Below are 19,982 nucleotides of genomic sequence, written 5' to 3'. Positions count from 1 at the left end.
ACCCACACCTCTTTGCCTGTGTTAGCCCCACATGGAAGCTATACCTGGTTGGAACACAAAGCACATGGTAAGCATGCCTGCCTCTCGGAGCCACCACCTTGCCTGTGTCCTCACCTCGGCTTCCCCCTGAGACCCAGGCTCCACCTGAAACTGTTATTCGGTCGGCCCATTCTAACCGGAGCACCATGGTGAGATGACCAACCGCTCGGTAATCTGCCAGACCTCATTCTGTGCGTCTTTGTTGGACACACAAGATTGGTCTGCCTGCGCTCCGGGTTTCCTTTGTAACAAAGGGTTTACGCAGAGCGGTGTGGACAGAGCAGCAGAGCGCCCGGAGTTTGGCTGTGGGGTTTGGCACCTCTTTGTTGTATAGATGGCAGCGGGACCAGAGCGGCCGGTGGCGGAGGCGCAGCCGCAGGACCGGGAACAACCGCCACCGGAGAACGGCTTCATGCCGCTGGAGCAGACACAGGCACCTAGGCTCCTGCCGCACGTCGACGGCTCGGTACTACCGTCTCTCGGGGGATTTGGGAAACACCAAAAACAGCTCGTTGTTCTGACGTGGATACCGGCTTTATTTATCGGATTTAGCCAGTTTTCGGATTATTTCCTTTTGGCGCAACCAAAAGGCACGTGCATGCAGCCTCTTGTTAACGGAAGTAATTGGACCGTTGGTTCTTCAAAGTTACCGGTGACCGCCACGAACGGAGACATTGGTAAGCCCGTGCCTTACAGCGGCGGCATGGAGTGCGAGTGCAAGGAGTGGAAACTCGAGCTGCAGACCGGACTCAGTCAGAACGTGGTTACCAAGGTAACGTGTGCTCCATATACCATACCTTCCTTCTGATGATTTCTGCGTCTGAAAATACATAATAGGCCTAATCATCAGAATCACCAACACTGCATCCTATGCAACTATAGGGCGGGCACAAGCTAATTCTCAAAGAAATGTAGCCTACCCAGCACCATGGACAGCGCATGCACTCTGTCCAGTGTTCCATTCTGTGCCATAGGCCTACTGTAAAACAGATCACAGTTTGCTCTCAGAGCACACAGTAACTCATTTTCAAACCACTTTAATTTATCCTGTGACCTGAATTGGCATTATCAAAAACACACTGCACTCTGGAGTATAATTATCCATGCAAGCTAATTTAGTTATTCAGTGTTTAATGTGATATATGTGGCAGTGTAGCCTCTGTGGTGCTAATGAGAGCAGGGAATGTGATTATTCCACGATCCACCATAGAAGAAGAGTAGGTGCACGCTGTCTCTTGTTGCCCCAACACATGAACCAGCATATGAGCAGGTTTGACAAACAATCAATTGAATCTTAAACTTCTATGAGATAAGGTTTCAGTGTGTGTGTTGTTAGTGTGTGTGATCCTTTATGGATGTTTTACTGTGTCTGTGTGTGTGTGTGTGTGTGTGTGTGTGTGTGTGTGTGTGTGTACAGTGCCAGACATCTGCTTTCTCTGATAATGCTGAGTTTAAATAGCCATTAGATACACCTATTACAGACTGTGTCTTTCTTTATCGCACACTGCCCAGGCCACTGCAGACTTATCACTCATACCCAATAATCATCTCTCTTTCCTTCTTATCCTCTTTCTCTCTTTCCCTCTCTCTCTCTCTCTCCTTCCCTCCTGCTCTCTCCTCTCTTTCCTCTCCCCCTCCATCTATCTCCATCTCTCTCTTTCTCTTCATCTCTCTCAATCCCTGTATCGCTCTTTATCATCCCTCTCTCTGCTCCCTCTCCCATCCTGCTCTCTCTCTCTCTCTTCCATTTCTCCCTCCAACTCTCTATCCCTCTCTTCTCTCTCTCTTTCCCTCCCTCCCTCTATATTTCCCTCCATTCCTCTCCCCCTCCTCCTCTCTCACTCCCTCTGCTCTGGAACAGCAGGGTGTGAGTCACTGTTAAACAGCCATACTCTTTCACTAACAGCTGCTTGACATCACACACACACCAAAATGCACACATTGAAAGTAAGCACAGACACACACACACACACACACACACACACACACACACACACACACACACACACACACACACACACACACACACACCTTCACAGGCCACTGTTCCCAAAAGCTGTTTTAAATGAACTACACCATTGTGTGCATTGACACAAAACATAGATGTTCTTATTATCTGATACTCATGAACACAGACAGGCTCTTTGTGACTTCAAACAAGACCGGGTCCGAGACATGGATATACACACTAAAGCACTCTCAATCTCACTCTCAATCTATAATTTCATATATCACTCTCCCTCACATGCACACACGCACACACTCACTCACTCACTCACACACACACACACACACACACACACACACACACACACACACACACACACACACACAAACACACACACACCATTTCCTTTCCTTCTGGGGCATGTTTGAATGGTACACATGAGATTACAACATGTTTGCACACTCAAAACTCCAAATCGCCCTTCATGAATAATCAACACATTCAGAGCATAACAGAGGGAAAGAAAAAAAGAGCGAGAGGGAGGGAGAGAGAGAGAGCAAGGGATAGAAAGAGATAGAGAAAGAGTGTGTGAGAGACAAAGGGAGAATTACAGAGAGAGAGAGAGATAGAGCGGGGAAGAAAGAGAGACAGACAGTGTTGATAAATCACACCACTATGTGCTGTCTGTGCCTTCCATCTGCACACAGGTTCTCAGGGTAAAAAAACTCCAACCAAATTGTGCATAGGGATCTTTTAATTTTTTTTCTCTATTCTCTAACGAATGACTCATTACTCTTCCTGTTGTGGTGTTTGCTGTGGGATATAATGCTGTTGATATATATATGGTGTATGTTTGTCCCTCTCTTTCTTTCACCACCAAATAAATTTACCATGAAAATATAGATTTTTGTTGCATTAGGAACTAGTGGAATTATAAGAGGGGTTGGGGGTAAAAGGTGATACAAAATACTCATAACCAATAAGGATGTTTGAGGTATTATTTCATATTGTTAACAATATATTTAATTTCCTCTCTCTCTCTCTCTCTCTCTCTCTCTCTCTGCAGTGGAACTTGGTGTGTGATTCAGCCTGGAAGGTTCACATCGCTAAGTTCTCTTTCCTAGTGGGATCTATCTTCGGCTACCTGGTGATGGGAGTCGTAGCCGACTGGTACACTACCCTGCACTGTCCCCTTCTTTCATTTCACATCTGTGGCTGCATCCCCTTCTCCCATACATCTCAGAATAGAGCATCGTCTTGTGTTGAAACACCCACTGCTCTCCGTGTTGAGGTTGTCTGTAGGCAACAGAGGCTATAGCAACATAGGCTATAGAATAACTGGTTCACAACTCTGACCCAATGACCTGCTGACCTCTGAACCAAACAGACTGTAGAGGATTGGAATGTTCTCTTCCAGACCAAAATACTAATTTCTTCCTCTCCACTTCCATTTCACACCATTTCTCTCACTTTCGCTCTGTTTCTCTGTCTGCCCCCCTCTCTCTCTATGTCTGCCCCCCCTCTCTCTCTCTCTCTCCCGCCGTCTCCCCCCTCTCTCTCAGGTTCGGTCGTCAACCTGTTCTGATCGTCTCGGTGCTGTTCATGTTGGTGTTTGGTTTGAGCGTAGCGTTCTCCTTCAACGTGACTATGTTCAGCACACTGCGTTTCTTTGAGGGTTTCTGTCTAGCTGGCCTCACTCTCTCCCTCTACATACTGAGTAAGTAGGGCACCTCCACTTCCTGGTATCTACTTCATACTTCCTGCTCTAGACGTTCTGCTTCCTGTTTCCTACCTGTATCAGATTGATAGATGTGCTTTGGTAAATTAGAGCTTGGTTGGTCCCTTGTTCAAGAAGGTCCTCATAGACTGGGGGGGTGTAAATTCGTTTTAAACCTCAATGGGCTCTGAGAAGGCATCAACAATGTCTAATTCGATTAAATACACAGCATGAATAAGATGATTAGCATGAACTATCACTTAAAGGTCTTTGATGGGGGGACCTTGACAAAGTCTGGCATACTGACACCCCACCCCTTGATGGGGACATCAGTGTTGTCTATCTTGTCCTTTATCTACAGCGATGCCTGGTATTCTATCCTACTTACCCCCTACACCATATACCACCTAACCTCCAACCCCCCACGCATCTCCCTTGCCCCCTAGGCCTTTTATCACCAGAGAGATTAGTCAGTCAGTTTGAGGTTGGGGCTAAGAGGGGGGGGGGGGGGGGGGGGTTCTATGAAGGTGGTCTTGGGAAGATGGTTTTGAGGCTAAAATGTGATGAATATAGGATTTCTAGTTTAAATCGTTTTGTTGTGTACTATGCTGTGTTATGCTATGCTATGCTCTATTCTGTGTTTGTGAATGTGTAGCCTCAGATTGGTGTTGGTGTTGTTTGTGTGTTTGTCTCAGAAGGCTTCAAACAAAGGACTGTCTAAAACCTCTAAGTCATGTTTTCTCTCTGTGTGTGTGTGTGTGTGTGTGTGTGCGTGTGTGCGTGTGTGTGTTTGTGTGAGGTCATTGATACCAGGCCATACTAGAAGGGAGGCTGACAAAGCGTTTTTTCCCCCCTCCATCATGACTTCTGCTAAAAACTCTGCCATTACATTTTTTCACCTGATCAGGTTCTTTCTCTAATATCAGCATTTCTTACCCTTTTAAACTCTTGTTTGGGCCCTGCAAGAAAATAGAAAGTTACATATAATTTGAAAGCTACAGCCCTTGTCTTTTTGGAAATTTGATTCAAATCTTAGTGTTAGCAACTTCTCAACATCATGTGATCTCCTACTGATATCTAGTGGACAAACTGTGAATTGGACAGGGGATATATATTTACATCAAGGAGAGACAAAAAATGAAGGCATGGCAAGTTGCAAAAAGGTAAAAGATCAAACTTTTTTACAAACAGTAAAAATGGGGATAAAAAAATAAGTACATTTTAAGTTTTCTTTGGACCGGCTGTATCTCAGACTCTTATCATCGGTTCCACAGTGCTTACGCTTCTAACAGTACTAAGCATGTGTTTGTAGGACATAGAGTGCCTTCGGGGGAAAGTATTCAGACACATAGACTTTTTTCCACATTTTGTTACGTTACAGCCTTATTCTAAAATTGATTTAAAAAATGTCCCCCTCGTCAATGTACACTCAATACCCCATAATGACAAAGCAAAAATAGTTTTTAGAAGTGTTTGCAAATGTGTATAAAACTCCCCAGAAATATCACATTTATATAAGTATTCAGACCCTTTACTCAGTGCTTTGTTGAAGCACCTTCGGCAGCGATTACACCATGGAGTAAAAATAATATTTAAAAAAGTAATCTACATACAATACACCATAATGACATGGCAAAAACAGTTATATTGACATTTTTACAAAAGTATTACAGATAATTAACAGAAATACCCTAGTTTAAAAAGTATTCAGACCCTTTGCTATGAGACTCAAAATTGAACTCATGCGCATCCTGTTTCCATTGATCATCTTTTAGATGTTTCTGCAACTTGCAGTCCACCTGTGGTAAATTCAATTGATTGGACATGATTTGGAAAGGCACACACCTGTCTATATAAGGTCCCACAGTTGACAGTGCATGTCAGAGCAAAAACCAAGCCACGAAGTCGAAGGAATTGCCCGTAGAGCTCCGAGACAGGATTGTGTCGAGGCACAGATCTGGGGAATGGTACCAAAACATTTTTGCAGCATTGAAGGTCCCAAAGAACACAGTGGCCTCCATCATTCTTAAATGGAAGAAGTTTGGAATCACAGAGACTCTTCCTAGAGCTGGCCACCGGGTCAAATTGAGCAATTGGGTGAGAAAGGCCTTGGTAAGGGAGGTGACCAAGAACCCGATGGTCACTCTGACAGAGCTCCAGAGTTCCTCTGTGGAGATGTGAGAACCTTCCAACAGGACAACCAACTCTGCAGCTCTGCACCAATCAGGCCTTTATGGTAGAGTGGCCAAACGGAAGCCACTCCTCAGTAAAAGGCACATAACAGCTCGCTTGGAGTTTGCCAAAAGGCACCTAAAGGAATCTCAAACCATGAGATACAAGAAAAAGGAGCCTTTTTTGGTCCAAGACTTGGCGCTCCGGTACGGCTTGCCGTGCGGTGGCAGAGAAAACAGTCTATGACGGGTGACTGGAGTCTCTGACAATTCTATGGGCTTTCCTCTGACTCCGCCTATTATATAGGTTCTGGATTGCGGGAAGCTTGTCCCCAGTGATGTACTCTATAGCGCCTTACGGTCAGATGCCAAGCAGTTGCCATACCAGGCGGTGATGGAACCAGTCAGTAGGCTCTCAATGGTGCAGCTGTAGAACTTTTTGATGATTTGGGGATCCATGCCAAATCTTTTCAGTCTCCTGAGGAGTAAAAAGGTTTTGTCGTGCCCTCTTCACGACTGTCTTTAGTGTGTTTGGACCATGATAGTTCGTTGGTGACGTAGACACCAAGGAACTTGAAAACTCTCGACCCGCTCCACTACAGCCCCATTGATGTTAATGGGGGCCTATTCGGCCCGCCTTTTCATGTAGTCTACGATCAGCTCCTTTGTCTTGCTCACATTGAGTGAGAGGTTGTTGTCCTGGCACCACACTGACAGTTCTCTGACTTCCTCCCTATAGGCTGTCTCGTCGTTGACAGTGATCAGGCCTACCACCGTGGTGTCATGGGCAAACGTAATGATCGTATTGGAGTCATGCTTGGCTGCGCAGTCGTTGATGACAGGGAGTACAGGAGGCGACTAAGCACGCACCCGAGGAGCCCCCGTGTTGATGATCAGTGTGGCAGATTTGTTGTTGCCTACCCTTACCACCTGGGGGCGGCCCGTCAGGAAGTACAAGATCCAGTTGCAGAGGGAGGTGTTTAGTCCCAAGGTCCTTATTTTAGTGATGAGCTTTGTTGGCACTATGGTGTTGAACGCAGAGCTGTAGTCAATGAACAGCATTCTTACATAGGTGTTCCTTTTGTCCAGGTGGGAAAGGGCAGTGTGGAGCGCAATTTAGATTGCATCATCTGTGGATCTGTTGGGGCGGTATGTGAATTGGAGTGGGTTTAGGGTTTCCCGGAGGATGCTGTTGATGTGAGCCATGACCAGCCTTTTAAAGCACTTCATGCCTACAGATGTGAGTGCTACTGGCGGTAGTCATTTAGGCAGGTTACCTTGGTGTTCTTGGGCACAGGGACTATGGGTGTCTGCTTGAAGCATGTAGGTATTACAGCCTCGTTTCAGGGAGAGGTTGAAAATGTCAGTGAAGACACTTATCAGCTGGTCCGCGCATGCAGAGTACATGTCCTGCTAATCCGTCTGGCCCCGCGACCTTGTGAATGTTGACCTGTTTAAAGGTCTTACTCACATAGGCTACATGAGCACACAGTCTTCCAGAACAGCTGGTGCTCTCATGCATACTTCAGTGTTGCTGGCCTCGAAGCGAGCATAGAAGTTATTTAGCTCGTCTGGTAGACTTGCGTCACTGGGCAGCTCACGGCTGTGTTTCTCTTTGTAATCCTTAATTAGTAGGATTCAATCTTAGTCCTGTATTGACGCTTTGCCTGTTTGATGGTTCGTTTGAGGGCATAGCGGGATTTCTTATAAGCGTCTGGATTAGAGTCCCGCTTCTTGAAAGCGACAGCTCCAGCCTTTAGCTCAATGCGAATGTTGACAGTAATCCATGGCTTTTGGTTAGGATTTGTACGTATGGTCATTGTGGGGACAACGTCAACGATGCACTTATTGATGAAGCCGGTAACTGATGTGATATACTCCTCAGTGCCATCGGATGAATCCTGGAACATATTCCAGTCTGTGCTAGCAAAACAGTTCTGTAGCTTAGCATCTGTGTCACCTGACCACTTCCGTATTGAGCGAATCACTGGTAATTGCTGCTTTAGTTTTTGCTTGTAAGCAGGAATCAGGAGGATAGAATTATGGTTGGATTTGCCAAATGGAGGGCTAGGCAGAGCTTTGTATGCATTTCTGTATGGAGTAAAGGTGGTCTAGAGTTTTCCTGTGTTAAATTCTCCGGCTTCAAGGAGTGCCGCTTCTGGATGAGCATTTTCTTCTTTGCTTATGGCCTTATGCAGCTCGTTGAGTGCAGTCTTAGTGCCAGCATCGGTTTGTGGTGGTAAATAGACAGCTACGAAAAATATAGATAGTGTGGTCTACAGCTTATGAGCTAATCTACCTCGGGTGAGCAAAACCTCAAGACTTCCTTAATGTTAGAGCTTGCGCACCAGCTGTTATTGACAAATAGACACACACCACCATCCCTCGCCTTACCGGAGGTAGCTGTTCTGTCTTATCGATGCACAGAAAACCCAGCGAGCTGAAAATTATCATGTCGTCATTCAGCCACGACTAGGTGAAACATAAGATATTACAGTTATTAATGTCCCGTTGGTAGGATAGTCTCAAACAGCACTCATCCAGTTTATTCTCCAGTGATTGCACGTTGGTCAATAGGACAGATGGTAGAGGCGGGTTACCCATTCGCCAACAAATTCTCAAAAGGCACCTGGATCTGCTGGGATTTGGGCCTGGTCCGCGAGCAGCAGTACATTCTTAGCGTCAGACTTAATGAAAAAATCTTTGTCCGGGTGAGTAATCACTGTTCTGATATCCAGAAGCTCTTTTTGGTCATAAGAGACGGTAGCAGAAACATTATTTACTAAATAAGTCATTCATTTTTAAGTTTTTGCTTTAGAGCTTTAACTAAGATGTTTGGTGCAGTATTTTTCACTAAAAAAATGTGCATGAAAACAAGTCGTCTATCAACAAAGACTCTATTGAAAAATCCCTACTTTTGACCAATTACCGATGGAGGGGCAAACACTTCGGCTCCGAACTTCGGGCTTGCCTCCAGAAAAAAATGTGTGTACCCGAACAACCCAAAGAAACCTCTCCGGAGTCTAATATATGCACAACTGTTTCGGCTGGGAAGCATGCAGATGTCTTTACGGCCAAGGCGAAGGTGAACACTGCTGCTTTGTAGAGGAGGACCTGGTCATAAAGGCTGTGCAAGTCCAGGGTTGAGTGGTGGGCCAGGTAGACGTTGGGTTTTTGAGGCACAGTCATGGGAATGCTTGCATTTACCCGCTGTATGGTAGCAGGGTGGAAGTCTTTTCATAGGTCTATCTCTCTCTCTCTCTTCTCTCTGCAGGTGATCAATTTCCGCCTTAGTCAGAGGTTTGCCTCCTTGTGAAAGGAGTAGGAGGGGAACAAGGCCAGGGGGTGGAGGAAGAGGACAGGGCGGGAGTGGGAGCTTTTGAGGGTAGAGCCACTTCAGCTGAGAAGAGAGAAGTGGGGGAGGGAGGGAGAGAGAGGGATCAGCCTTGGGAAGAGCAGAGGAGGGGAGGGAGAGCAGATGAGATTAGGAGAGGAGGGGAGGAGAGGAAGGAGAGAAGGGGGGGTCAGTGAGGTAATCGACACAAGAGGAGTCTTTCTCCCTTTAAGCTGGAACAAAAGTCCCTGCCTGACTCACAGTGCTGTGTGTTTGTGTGTGTGTGTGCCATATCAAATTGTATTTGTCACATGCTTCGTGAAAAACAGTGAAATGCTTTACTTACTGGTCCTTTTCCAACAATAAACAGTTAAAGATAAAGATTTTTTTTTTAAATAAATACAAATTGAAATAATGACACCTCACTAAGGGGTTACATTTTTGGGGAGGCAGCAGGGGTTACTGCTATATTTAGCAAGTAATTATATACCAGGCTCTTCTAGAGACATCTTTATTGTGAGCAGTACATGAAACTAGTGTCATACAGACTGCTACAGTATCTGTCTAATGAGGAGGTGGTTTGGACTTGGGCTCTGGGTCTGATTCTGTTTGAACAGAGGGGGCTGTGCTGAGTGGGCAGACACACACACACAGAAAGAGAGAGCGAGAGAGAGAGAACTTTGTGTTTGGGCTCCAGGGGAGAGGAGTGGGTGTTCTCAATCTTCAGGTATCAGCTGACTCCTAGCTCTCCTCCCTAGTGTAGAGAACATGACAGGGGGAGGAGGAAGGGGAGATATTCCCCTGCTGCAATACACTTTTCCCCCTTTTTCAGTCTCTATGGCATTTTCTCAATTGAACTCCTGGGTCCACTCTCGCCTCCTTTTGAAAAGGTCAAAGGTAATCGATGAGAGGTGACAAGGAGAGTGAACATGGACGAAAATGCTCTTGTATGAAATGAGAAGCTTCTTCTCCACTTTACAGGGGTGGATTCCAAAACAAATATGTAACGTGCTAAAAAAAATAAGTAGCATTTCGTTTTGAAATGTGCGCATGCATTTCTCCTCTGACAATACAACAGCTGGTTCAAAGAGGGTGTGGATCAAAACACTTCCACAGTAGGATACACTTGTGCTTCCTTGCCAAAGGGAGGCTATCGAGGAGGGGAGAACCATCTTCCGATTGCCTACTAACTAATTGACACACTCCTCAACCACTTATTGGTTTCCGGGTCACGGAGGAGAGAGGACAGACTTTTGCCCAAATGAGAATAGGCCTAACCAATTTTTTTTTTTCTCTCTCTCTGGTTTATTATTATTCAACCAGTGATCGAGCTGATGAATGGAGGAAGTTCTCCATTCAGAACACTTATTTGTGTTCTGCAACCTCTGCATTCTTTCCTTTCTCCCTCCTCTCTGTCATCTCTGCTATGGGAAGTGACATTACATGAGCCCTGGTTAGTGAGCATACAGCATAGAACCCCCCCCCCCCCCCCCCCCCCCCTCTCCTAAACCCCCCTACTGGTCGCATTTAAATAGACCTTGCCATCTGGAGTGGACCATCTGGTCTGTACCACAGGGTAGCCGGTAGAGGGATGAGATGACAGCCCAATCAGGGAAGAGATGGGCGGTGACTGTGAAATGGCTCACTGACTGAACTGACTGAACCCTTGAGAATGGCCATAGTGTGGATTTCTGACAGAAAGGCGAGCTCATGGTTCACTGGTTCTTAACTGGTTGTTAACGGTTGGTTAACTGCCGGCTTCTGAGGGAATTTTGTGACACAGATAGGTATTCAATTATTAATTGAGGGAATGAGCTGTAGGTTGAACACCTAAGCTACATCAGAGAGCTACAGCACTATACCTCAGTAATGTATGCCATTATAACCTACCCCTTTCACGCTACCCGAACAGAACTGTTCCCCCACATTGTCCTTTTCAGCACTGTTTCAGCAACAATGGTGGATTTGTAACCAGGACATCTCAGTACAGTTTGAATTGGGCTCAGCTAGGTTCGTCTCAGTAGGATGAAAAGCCCTTAATAGCAAAAACATACAAAAAGCTCAGAGACTGAACTCACTGAACCCGCCCAATTTATCTGGCGGTAACTTCTGTCCCGCTCCCTCTCTCTCTATGGAGATTGGGCTGTGCCTGCCAAGCTGGCATTTCTCCATGGCCATGGTGGCTATATGTCTAACTTCTCTCCCCTCTCTCTCTCCTCACCCCCTCCCCCATAGGGATTGAGCTGTGCCTGCCAGGCTGGCGTTTTTCCATGACCATGGTGGCCAGTTTCCTCATGGTGGGCGGTCAGCTGGTGATGCCCGGGGTGGCGGCTCTGTGTCGTGATTGGCCGGACCAGGATGACTGGCAGGTCCTGCAGATCATGATCATCTGCCCCTTCATCCTGATGCTGCCCTACGTCTGGTAAAGAGCCCCGCCCAGTCTTACATGTTACCACCATTCTGTTGAGACAATCCTCCTAGAGTTAGAGGTTGAAATGAGTTGTACCATGGAGTCCTTCCCACTGAGGGGATTGCCACACCCACTTAGGGAGTGGCTCCTCCCACTCATGAAGTATCTCAGCACACTGAGGGGTCTTTTATCAATTAGATTTACTTACCTCATGCTTCCTCTCTCCTCCGTCCCCTCTCGAACTCCTTTAAAAAAAAAAATCTAAGTTAACCGAGAAGAGTGAATGCGGTTGGAAATGCGTTTTCTTCAAATGAGACTGTTCCACTCCACTCTCTCGTCATTAAGCAAATTACCTGAAATAAATGTGTAAAGTGCTTAAAAACATTCTTTGTTGGTAATGCAAGACAGTTCATAGATAAAACAATAAGTAGCATATTGTTTTTAAATGTGTGCATGTTTTTCTCCTTTGACAAAACAAAAGCTGATTCAGAGGGGGTGTGGCAGATTTCAGAACTATTCATTGGTATGATACACATGAGTAGTCTATCCTCGATGGAAGGTGGCTATCGAGGAGGGGAGGACCCTCTTCCGTTTGCCTACTAACTAATTGACACTCTCCTCGACCACTCAGAAGAGAGAGGAGAGGACGAAGCAAAGAGGACGGAGGACAGACTTTTGCTCAAACGAGAAAATCCCAGGGATTCCACCATGCTGTGGGGTTAGAGGATCATTAATAGACTAGTGGCCAGTCCTCAAAAAGGATAGCCCTACCCGAGGTAGAACAAAACACAACCATGTTTTCACATCTCTTATGTCTCCATTTATAAAACGGATGGTTGTGTAAATTTCTTTGACTGCTAAAGTGGTTAAATTGATAGATATTGTGACACACCCCTTAAACTCAAAAGGTGCAGAATAATGCCTGGCCTGGAGGGGGGATTGGCCACATAAGCTCATGTAACCCAATATTGAAATACAATACACTACATTAACAAGAAACAGCATTAGGATATCTTAATGCATCTTGGAAATATAGACCTGTAAACACAGAGATATAATAGGCGTAAATATCTATCTATGAATATTTATGATGAATGCAAGCTTTACTTTTTGGTAGCAGATTAATAGGCAACATTCCAAGTTAAAGTTGCTCTCATTCACTGTTTACCTGACAAAAATACGTAAGTTTACGTTTTCTTAAAGTTGTGGCTATTGTGATCAGTTTTTCATTTAAAAAAAATGTAACCTTTATTTAACTAGGCAAGTCAGTTAAGAACAAATTCTTATTTACAATGACTGCCAACCAAAAGGCAAAAGGCTTCCTGCGGGAGTTTGGGGTCACTTAGAAATGTCCTTGTTTTCCATGAAAACAGACATGAAATGAGTTGCAAAATATAATCAAGACATTGACAAGGTTTTTAATAATGATTTTTAATTGAAATAATAATTGTGTCCTTCAAACTTAGCTTTCGTCAAAGAATACTCCATTTGCAGCAATTACAGCCCTGCAGACCTTTGGCATTCTAGTTGTCAATTTGTTGAGGTAATCTGAAGAGATTTCACCGCATGCTTCCTGAAGCACCTCCCACGGAAGAACATGACATTCCTCTCAGACAGTTAAAGGAGCCCACGGCCTTGTTCGCCCTGGATGGTAGTCCTCTCCCCAGGATTCAGCGTGAGACGCTACCTTTAACCCTCACTGTTTCTGGTAATCATAGTGAAACCATTTCTTTTTTAATTTTTCGTTCACCTTTTACACCTGTTGTTTTGGGCCATCCCTGGCTAGTTTGTCATAATCCTTCCATTAATTGGTCTAGTAATTCTATCCTCTCCTGGAACGTCTCTTGTCATGTGAAATGTTTTGCCGGAGGAATATCACGATCTGCGCACGGTGTTCAGTCGGTCCAGGGCCACCTCTCTTCCTCCACACCGGTCGTATGATTGTAGTATTGATCTCCTTCCGGGAACCACCCCCCCCCGGGGGACTATATCAAGAAGAAGGACGGGTCTCTCATAGATTATCGAGGGCTGAATGACATAACAGTGAAGAATCGTTATCCGCTTCCTCTTATGTCTTCAGCCTTCGAGATCCTGCAGGGAGCCAGGTTTTTCACTAAGTTGGACCTTCGTAACGCTTACCATCTCGCGTTTAACACTCCGTTAGGGCACTTTGAATACCGGGTTCTTCCTTTCGGCCTCGCTAACGCTCCAGCTGTCTTTCAGGCATTAGTCAATGATGTCCTGAGAGACATGCTGAACATCTTTGTTTTCGTTTACCTTGACGATATCCTGATTTTTTCACCGTCACTCCAGATTCATGTTCAGCACGTTCGACGTGTCCTCCAGCGCCTTTTAGAGAATTGTCTTTTTGTGAAGGCTGAGAAGTGCACTTTTCATGCCTCCTCCGTCACATTTCTCGGTTCTGTTATTTCCGCTGGTAAGTCACGCGTCGAGCTGCAGCGCTTTCTCGGCTTCGCGAACTTCTATCGTCGTTTCATCCGTAATTTCGGTCAGGTGGCAGCTCCTCTCACAGCCCTTACTTCTGTCAAGACGTGCTGACGACAAGGTCCACCCATGCGCGTATTTTTCTCATCGCCTGTCGCCGTCGGAACGTAACACTCGAATGGCGACAGTGGTTGGAGGGGGCGACCGTTCCTTTTGTCGTTTGGACTGACCATAGGAACCTTGAGTACATCCGTTCTGCCAAAGACTTAATGCGCGTCACAGTTCGTGATTTCTTATCGTCCGGGCTCTAAGAACACCAAGCCTGATGCTTTGTCTCGTCTCTTCAGTTCTTCCTGAGGGGCGTGTTGTCGGGTTGACTGTCTGGGGAATTGAGAGGCAGGTAAAGCAAGCACTCACTCAAACTCCGTCGCCGCGCGCTTGTCCTAGGAACCTTCTTTTCGTTCCCGTTCCTACTCGTCTGGCCGTTCTTCAGTGGGCTCACTCTGCCAAGTTAGCCGGCCACCCTGGCGTTCGGGGTACGCTTGCTTCGCCAGCGTTTCTGGTGGCCCACCCGGGAGCATGACACGCGTCGTTTCGTGGCTGCTTGTTCGGTCTGCGCGCAGACTAAGTCCGGTAACTCTCCTCCTGCCGGCCGTCTCAGGCCGCTTCCTATTCCCTCTCGACCGTGGTCTCACATCGCCTTAGATTTTGTCACCGGACTGCCTTCGTCAGCGGGGAAGACTGTTATTCTTATAGGCGGTAAAGAGACGGCACAAATCATCATCGAGAATGTTTTCAGAATTCATTCAGACGTCGTTTCGGACAGAGGTCCGCAATTCACGTCTCAGTCTCTCTTCCGGCTTTCACCCCCAGTCTAACGGTCAAGCAGAACGGGCCAATCAGACTATTGGTCGCATCTTACGCAGTCTTTCTTTTCGCAACCCTGCGTCTTGGTCAGAACAGCTCCCCTGGGCAGAATACGCCCACAACTCGCTTCCTTCGTCTGCGACCGGGCTATCTCCTTTTCAGAGTAGCCTCGGGTACCAGCCTCCGTTGTTCTCATCTCAGTTCGCCGAGTCCAGCGTCCCCTCCGCTCAGGCTTTTGTCCAACGTTGCGAGCGCACCTGGAAGAGGGTCAGGTCTGCACTTTGCCGTTATAGGGCGCAGACTGTGAGAGCTGCTAATAAGCGTAGAACTAAGAGCCCTAGATATTGTCGCGGTCAGAGAGTTTGGCTCTCCACTCAGAACCTTCCCCTTAAGACGGCTTCTCGCAAGTTGACCCCGCGGTTCATTGGTCCATTCCGTATCTCTCAGGTCATTAATCCTGTCGCAGTGCGACTTCTTCTTCCGCGATATCTTCGTCGCGTCCACCCGGTCTTCCATGTCTCCTGTGTTAAGCCCGTTCTTCGCGCCCCCGCTCGTCTTCCCCCCCCCCCCCCCCATCCTTGTCGAGGGCGCACCTATCTACAGGGTCCGTAAAATCTTGGACATGCGTCCTCGGGGCCGTGGTCATCAGTACCTAGTTGACTGGGAGGGGTACGGTCCTGAGGAGAGGAGTTGGGTTCCCTCTCGGGACGTGCTGGACCGTGCGCTGATTGATGATTTCCTCCGTTGCCGCCAGGTTTCCTCCTCGAGTGCGCCAGGAGGCGCTCGGTGAGTGGGGGGGTACTGTCATGTACTGTCATGTTGTGTCTTGTCTCTGTCCTTTCCCTTCACCCTGTCTCCCTCTGCTGGTCGTTGTTAGGTTACCTTTTCTCCCCCAATTTCCACCAGCTGTGCCTTGTCTCCTCCTAACCACCTCGTCACCCCGTTTCCCACCTGTTCCCTTTTTCCCTCTGATTAGGTCCCTATATCTCTCTCTGTTTTTGTTCCTGTCCTTGTCGGATTCTTGTTTGTTTGTGTCATTCATGCCTGAACCAGACTGTCGTCATGTTTGCTGTAACCTTGTCCTGTCCTGTCGGAATCTGCCGGTCCATCTGAGCCTACCTATGTTTGGTAATTAAAGAAGCTCTGTTTAAGTTGATACGCTTTTGGGTCCTCATTCACGCACCGTAACATGCAGACCTTTGGCATTCTAGTTGTCAATTTGTTGAGGTAATCTGAAGAGATTTCACCGCATGCTTCCTGAAGCACCTCCCACAAGTTGGATTGGCTTGATGGGCACTTCTTACGTACCATACGGTCAAGCTGCTCCCACAGCAGCTCAATAGGGTTGAGATCCGGTGGCTGTGCTGGCCACTCCATTATAGACAGAATACCAGCTGACTGCTTCTTCCCTGAATAGTTCTTGCATAGTTTGGAGCTGTGCTTTGGGTCATTGTCCTGTTGTAGGAGGAAATTGGCTCCAATTAAGTGCCGTCCACAGGGTATGGCATGGCGTTGCAAAATGGAGTGACAGCCTTCCTTCTTCAAGATCCCCTTAAGCCTGTACAAATCTCCCACTTTACCACCACCAAAGCACCCCCAGCCCATTCCATCAAGCACTCCTCCAGCATCTTTTATTTTTTTCTGCGCCTCACAAATGTTCTTCTTTGTGATCCGAACACCTCAAACTTAGATTTGTCTGTCCATAACACTTTCTTCCAATCTTTCTCTGTCCAGTGTCTGTGTTATTTTGCCCATCTTAATCTTTTCTTTTTATTGGCCAGTCTGAGACTTGGCTTTTTCTTTGCAACTCTGCCTAGAAGGCCAGCATCCCGAAGTCGCCTCTTTACTGTTGATATTGATACTGGTGTTTTGTGGGTACTATTTAATGAAGCTGCCAGTTGAGGACTTGTGAGGCGTCTGTTTCTCAAACTGGACACTCTAATGTACTTTCCCTCTTGCTCAGTTGTGCACCGGGGCCTCACACTCCCTTTTCTATTCCTGGCAAGAGCCAGTTTGCGCTGTTCTGTGAAGAGAGTAGTCAAATCAAATCAAATTTTATTTGTCACATACACATGGTTAGCAGATGTTAATGCAAGTGTAGCGAAATGCTTGTGCTTCTAGTTCCGGCCATGCAGTACTATCTAACAAGTAATCTAACAATTTCACAACAACTACCTTAAATACCTTTACACAAGTGTAAAGGAATTAATAAGAATATGTACATCAAGATTAATGAATGAGCGATGTCCGAACGGCATAGGCAAGATGTAGTAGATGGTATAGAGTACAGAATATACATATGAGATGACTAATGTAGAGTATGTAAACATTATATAAAGTGGCATTGTTTAAAGTGGCTAGTGATACATTTATTACATACATTTTTCATTATAAAAAGTGGCTAGAGATGAGTCAGTATGTTGGCAGCCACTCAAAGTTAGTGACGGCTGTTTAACAGTCTGATGGCCAGTCTGATAGAAGCTGTTTTTCAGTCTCTCTGTCCCCACTTTGATGCAACTGTACTGACCTCGCCTTCTGGATGATAGCGGGGGTGAACAGGCAGTGGCTCGGGTGGTTGTTGTCCTTGATGATCTTTTTGGCCTTCCTGTGACATCGGGTGGTGTTAGGTGTCCTGGAGGGCAGGTAGTTTGCCCCCGGTGATGCGTTGTGCAGACCTCACTACCCTCTGGAGAGCCTTGTGGGTGGAGCAGTTGCCGTACCAGGCGGTGATACAGCCTGACAGGATGGTCTTGATTGTGCATCTATAAAAGTTTGTGAGTGTTTTTGGTGACAAGCCAAATTTCTTCAGCCTCCTGAGGTTGAAGAGGCGCTGCTGCGCCTTCTTCACCACGCTGTCTGTGTGGGTGGACCATTTCAGTTTGTCCGTGATGTGTATGCCGGGGAACTTAAAACTTTCCACCTTCTGCACTACTATCCCGTCGATGTGGATAGGGGGCTGCTCCCTCTGCTGTTTCCTGAAGTCCACGATCATCTCCTTTGTTTTGTTGACATTGAGTGTGAGGTTATTTTCCTGACACCACACTCCGAGGGCCCTTACCTCCTTCTTCCCTGTAGGCCGTCTCGTCATTGTTGGTAATCAAGCCTACCACTGTAGTGTCATCTGCAAACTTGATGATTGAGTTGGAGGCGTGCAATGCCACGCAGTCATGGGTGAACAGGGAGTACAGGAGAGGGCCGAGAACGCACCCTTGTGGGGCTACAGTGTTGAGGATCAGCAGGGTGGAGATGTTGTTTCCTACCCTCACCACCTGGGGTAGGCCCGCCAGGAAGTCCAGGACCCAGTTGCACAGGGCGGGGTCGAGACCGAGGGTCTCATGTTTGGAGGGTACTATGGTGTTAAATGCTGAGCTGTAGTCGATGAACAGCATTCCTACATAGGTATTCCTCTTGTCCAGATGGGTGAGGGCAGTGTGACTGTGTCGTCTGTGGACCTATTGGGGCGGTATGCAAATTGGAATGGGTCTAGGGTGTCAGGTAGGGTGGAGGTGATATGGTCCTTGACTAGTCTCTCAAAGCACTTCATGATGACGGAAGTGAGTGCTACGGGCCGAAAATCTACTCCAACAAGTCAAAATACGTTTCTATTTACTCCCCAGACACCCTAAAATGTAATCAAACTAATATTTATTTCGGAAAGAAGTATGTTCAAAAGGAAAACGATTTTAGCAGGTGCGCAACTTTGCCAAAAACACGGATTTCCAAGACTGTGTCCTCATACAAAAACTGTAATTTCTTATTTGTTACAAGCCTGAAACCTTGAACATAGACTGCTGACACCCTGTGGAAGCCATAGGAATTGCATCCAGGGAGCTATTTTACAATATGACCTTTCTCTTGCAATTCCGGTTGGTTTTTCTTTTGATTTTCTCCTACCATATCTATTGTGTTATATTCTCCAACACTATTTTAACATGTCTACAAACTTCAAAGTGTTTTCTTTCCAATGGTACCAATTATATGCATATCCTGGCTTCAGGCCCTGAGTTGCAGGCAGTTTACTTTGGCATGTCATTCAGGCAGAAATTTAGGAAAAAGGGGCCAATCCCTAAGAAGTTTTAACAATGTCTACACTGTATTTCTGATTCATTTTACATTAATTTAATGGACATTATTTAATTTTTTTCTTTATAAAACAAGGTAATTTCTAAGTGACCCCAAATGTTTCAATGGTAGTGTATATAAATATAGGACAAAACACACATCACGACAAGAGAGACAACACAACACTAAATAAAGAGAGACCTAAAGACAATAACTTAGCAAGGCAGCATGGTAGCAACACAACATGGTAGCAGCACAAAACATGCTACAAACATTATTGGGCACAGACAACAGCACAAAGGGCAAGAAGGTAGAGAAGAGACAACATGCAAAGTAGCCAAAACTGTCCGTAAGAGTGTCCATGATTGAGTCTTTGAATGAAGAGATTGAGATAAAGCAGCTAGCTGCATCGAACTGAAAAGAGGAGCAACCCAGGGATGTGTGTGCTTTAGGGATCGTTAACAGAATGTGACTGGCAGAACGGGTGTTGTATGTGGAAGATAAGGGCTGCAGTAGATATCTCAGATACGGGGCAATGAGGCCTAAGAGGGTTTAATAAATAAGCATCAACCAGTGGGTCTTGCAACGGGTATAATCGGCTCTAAGAAAAACAAGTGGGCTCAGACACTGAAAACGGTAATGTTCTTTTCAGTTCAACTTCCTCTTGTACATTAGGGGGGCTCCCTAGATTTGACTAATCCAATATGGCACCCAAAATCCATTATGGCTGCCACAATAGCATTAAATGGTGGGTAAATCATCTGTATGTAGAAAGCTTTCAGATTTGTGTCCTGTTCTTATGACCTTAACTCAGTACTATTTCTGTGCAATTCAACTTGGTTGTAAATCCAATATGCCTGCCAGAATTACACTCAAAACACGTTTGTCTGGGTATATACTGAACAAAAAAATATGAACGCAACAATTTCAAAGATTTTACTGTATGTGGAAATCAGTCAATTGAAATACATTCATTAGGCCCTAATCTA

The 19,982-nt window shown here is 46.1% G+C and overlaps 1 protein-coding gene across 1 annotated transcript in view; it reads left to right on the top strand.

Annotated features, from left to right (window-relative positions):
* The first annotated feature begins 270 nt into the window (after nt 1-270).
* LOC139406765 (solute carrier family 22 member 23) overlaps nt 271-19,982 on the top strand; it is a 30,321-nt gene continuing 10,609 nt past the window's right edge. The window contains exons 1-4 of the mRNA XM_071149783.1: nt 271-811; nt 3,054-3,157; nt 3,550-3,704; nt 11,445-11,631. Coding sequence (XP_071005884.1) covers nt 374-811; nt 3,054-3,157; nt 3,550-3,704; nt 11,445-11,631 — 884 coding nt within the window. The 5' untranslated portion in view covers nt 271-373. The remainder of the gene's footprint in view (nt 812-3,053; nt 3,158-3,549; nt 3,705-11,444; nt 11,632-19,982) is intronic.

The sequence above is a fragment of the Oncorhynchus clarkii genome, chromosome 4 (assembly GCF_045791955.1).
Source record: "Oncorhynchus clarkii lewisi isolate Uvic-CL-2024 chromosome 4, UVic_Ocla_1.0, whole genome shotgun sequence".
In the NCBI taxonomy this organism is placed as follows: domain Eukaryota; kingdom Metazoa; phylum Chordata; class Actinopteri; order Salmoniformes; family Salmonidae; genus Oncorhynchus; species Oncorhynchus clarkii.
This window is presented reverse-complemented; position numbering and strand designations above follow the sequence as displayed.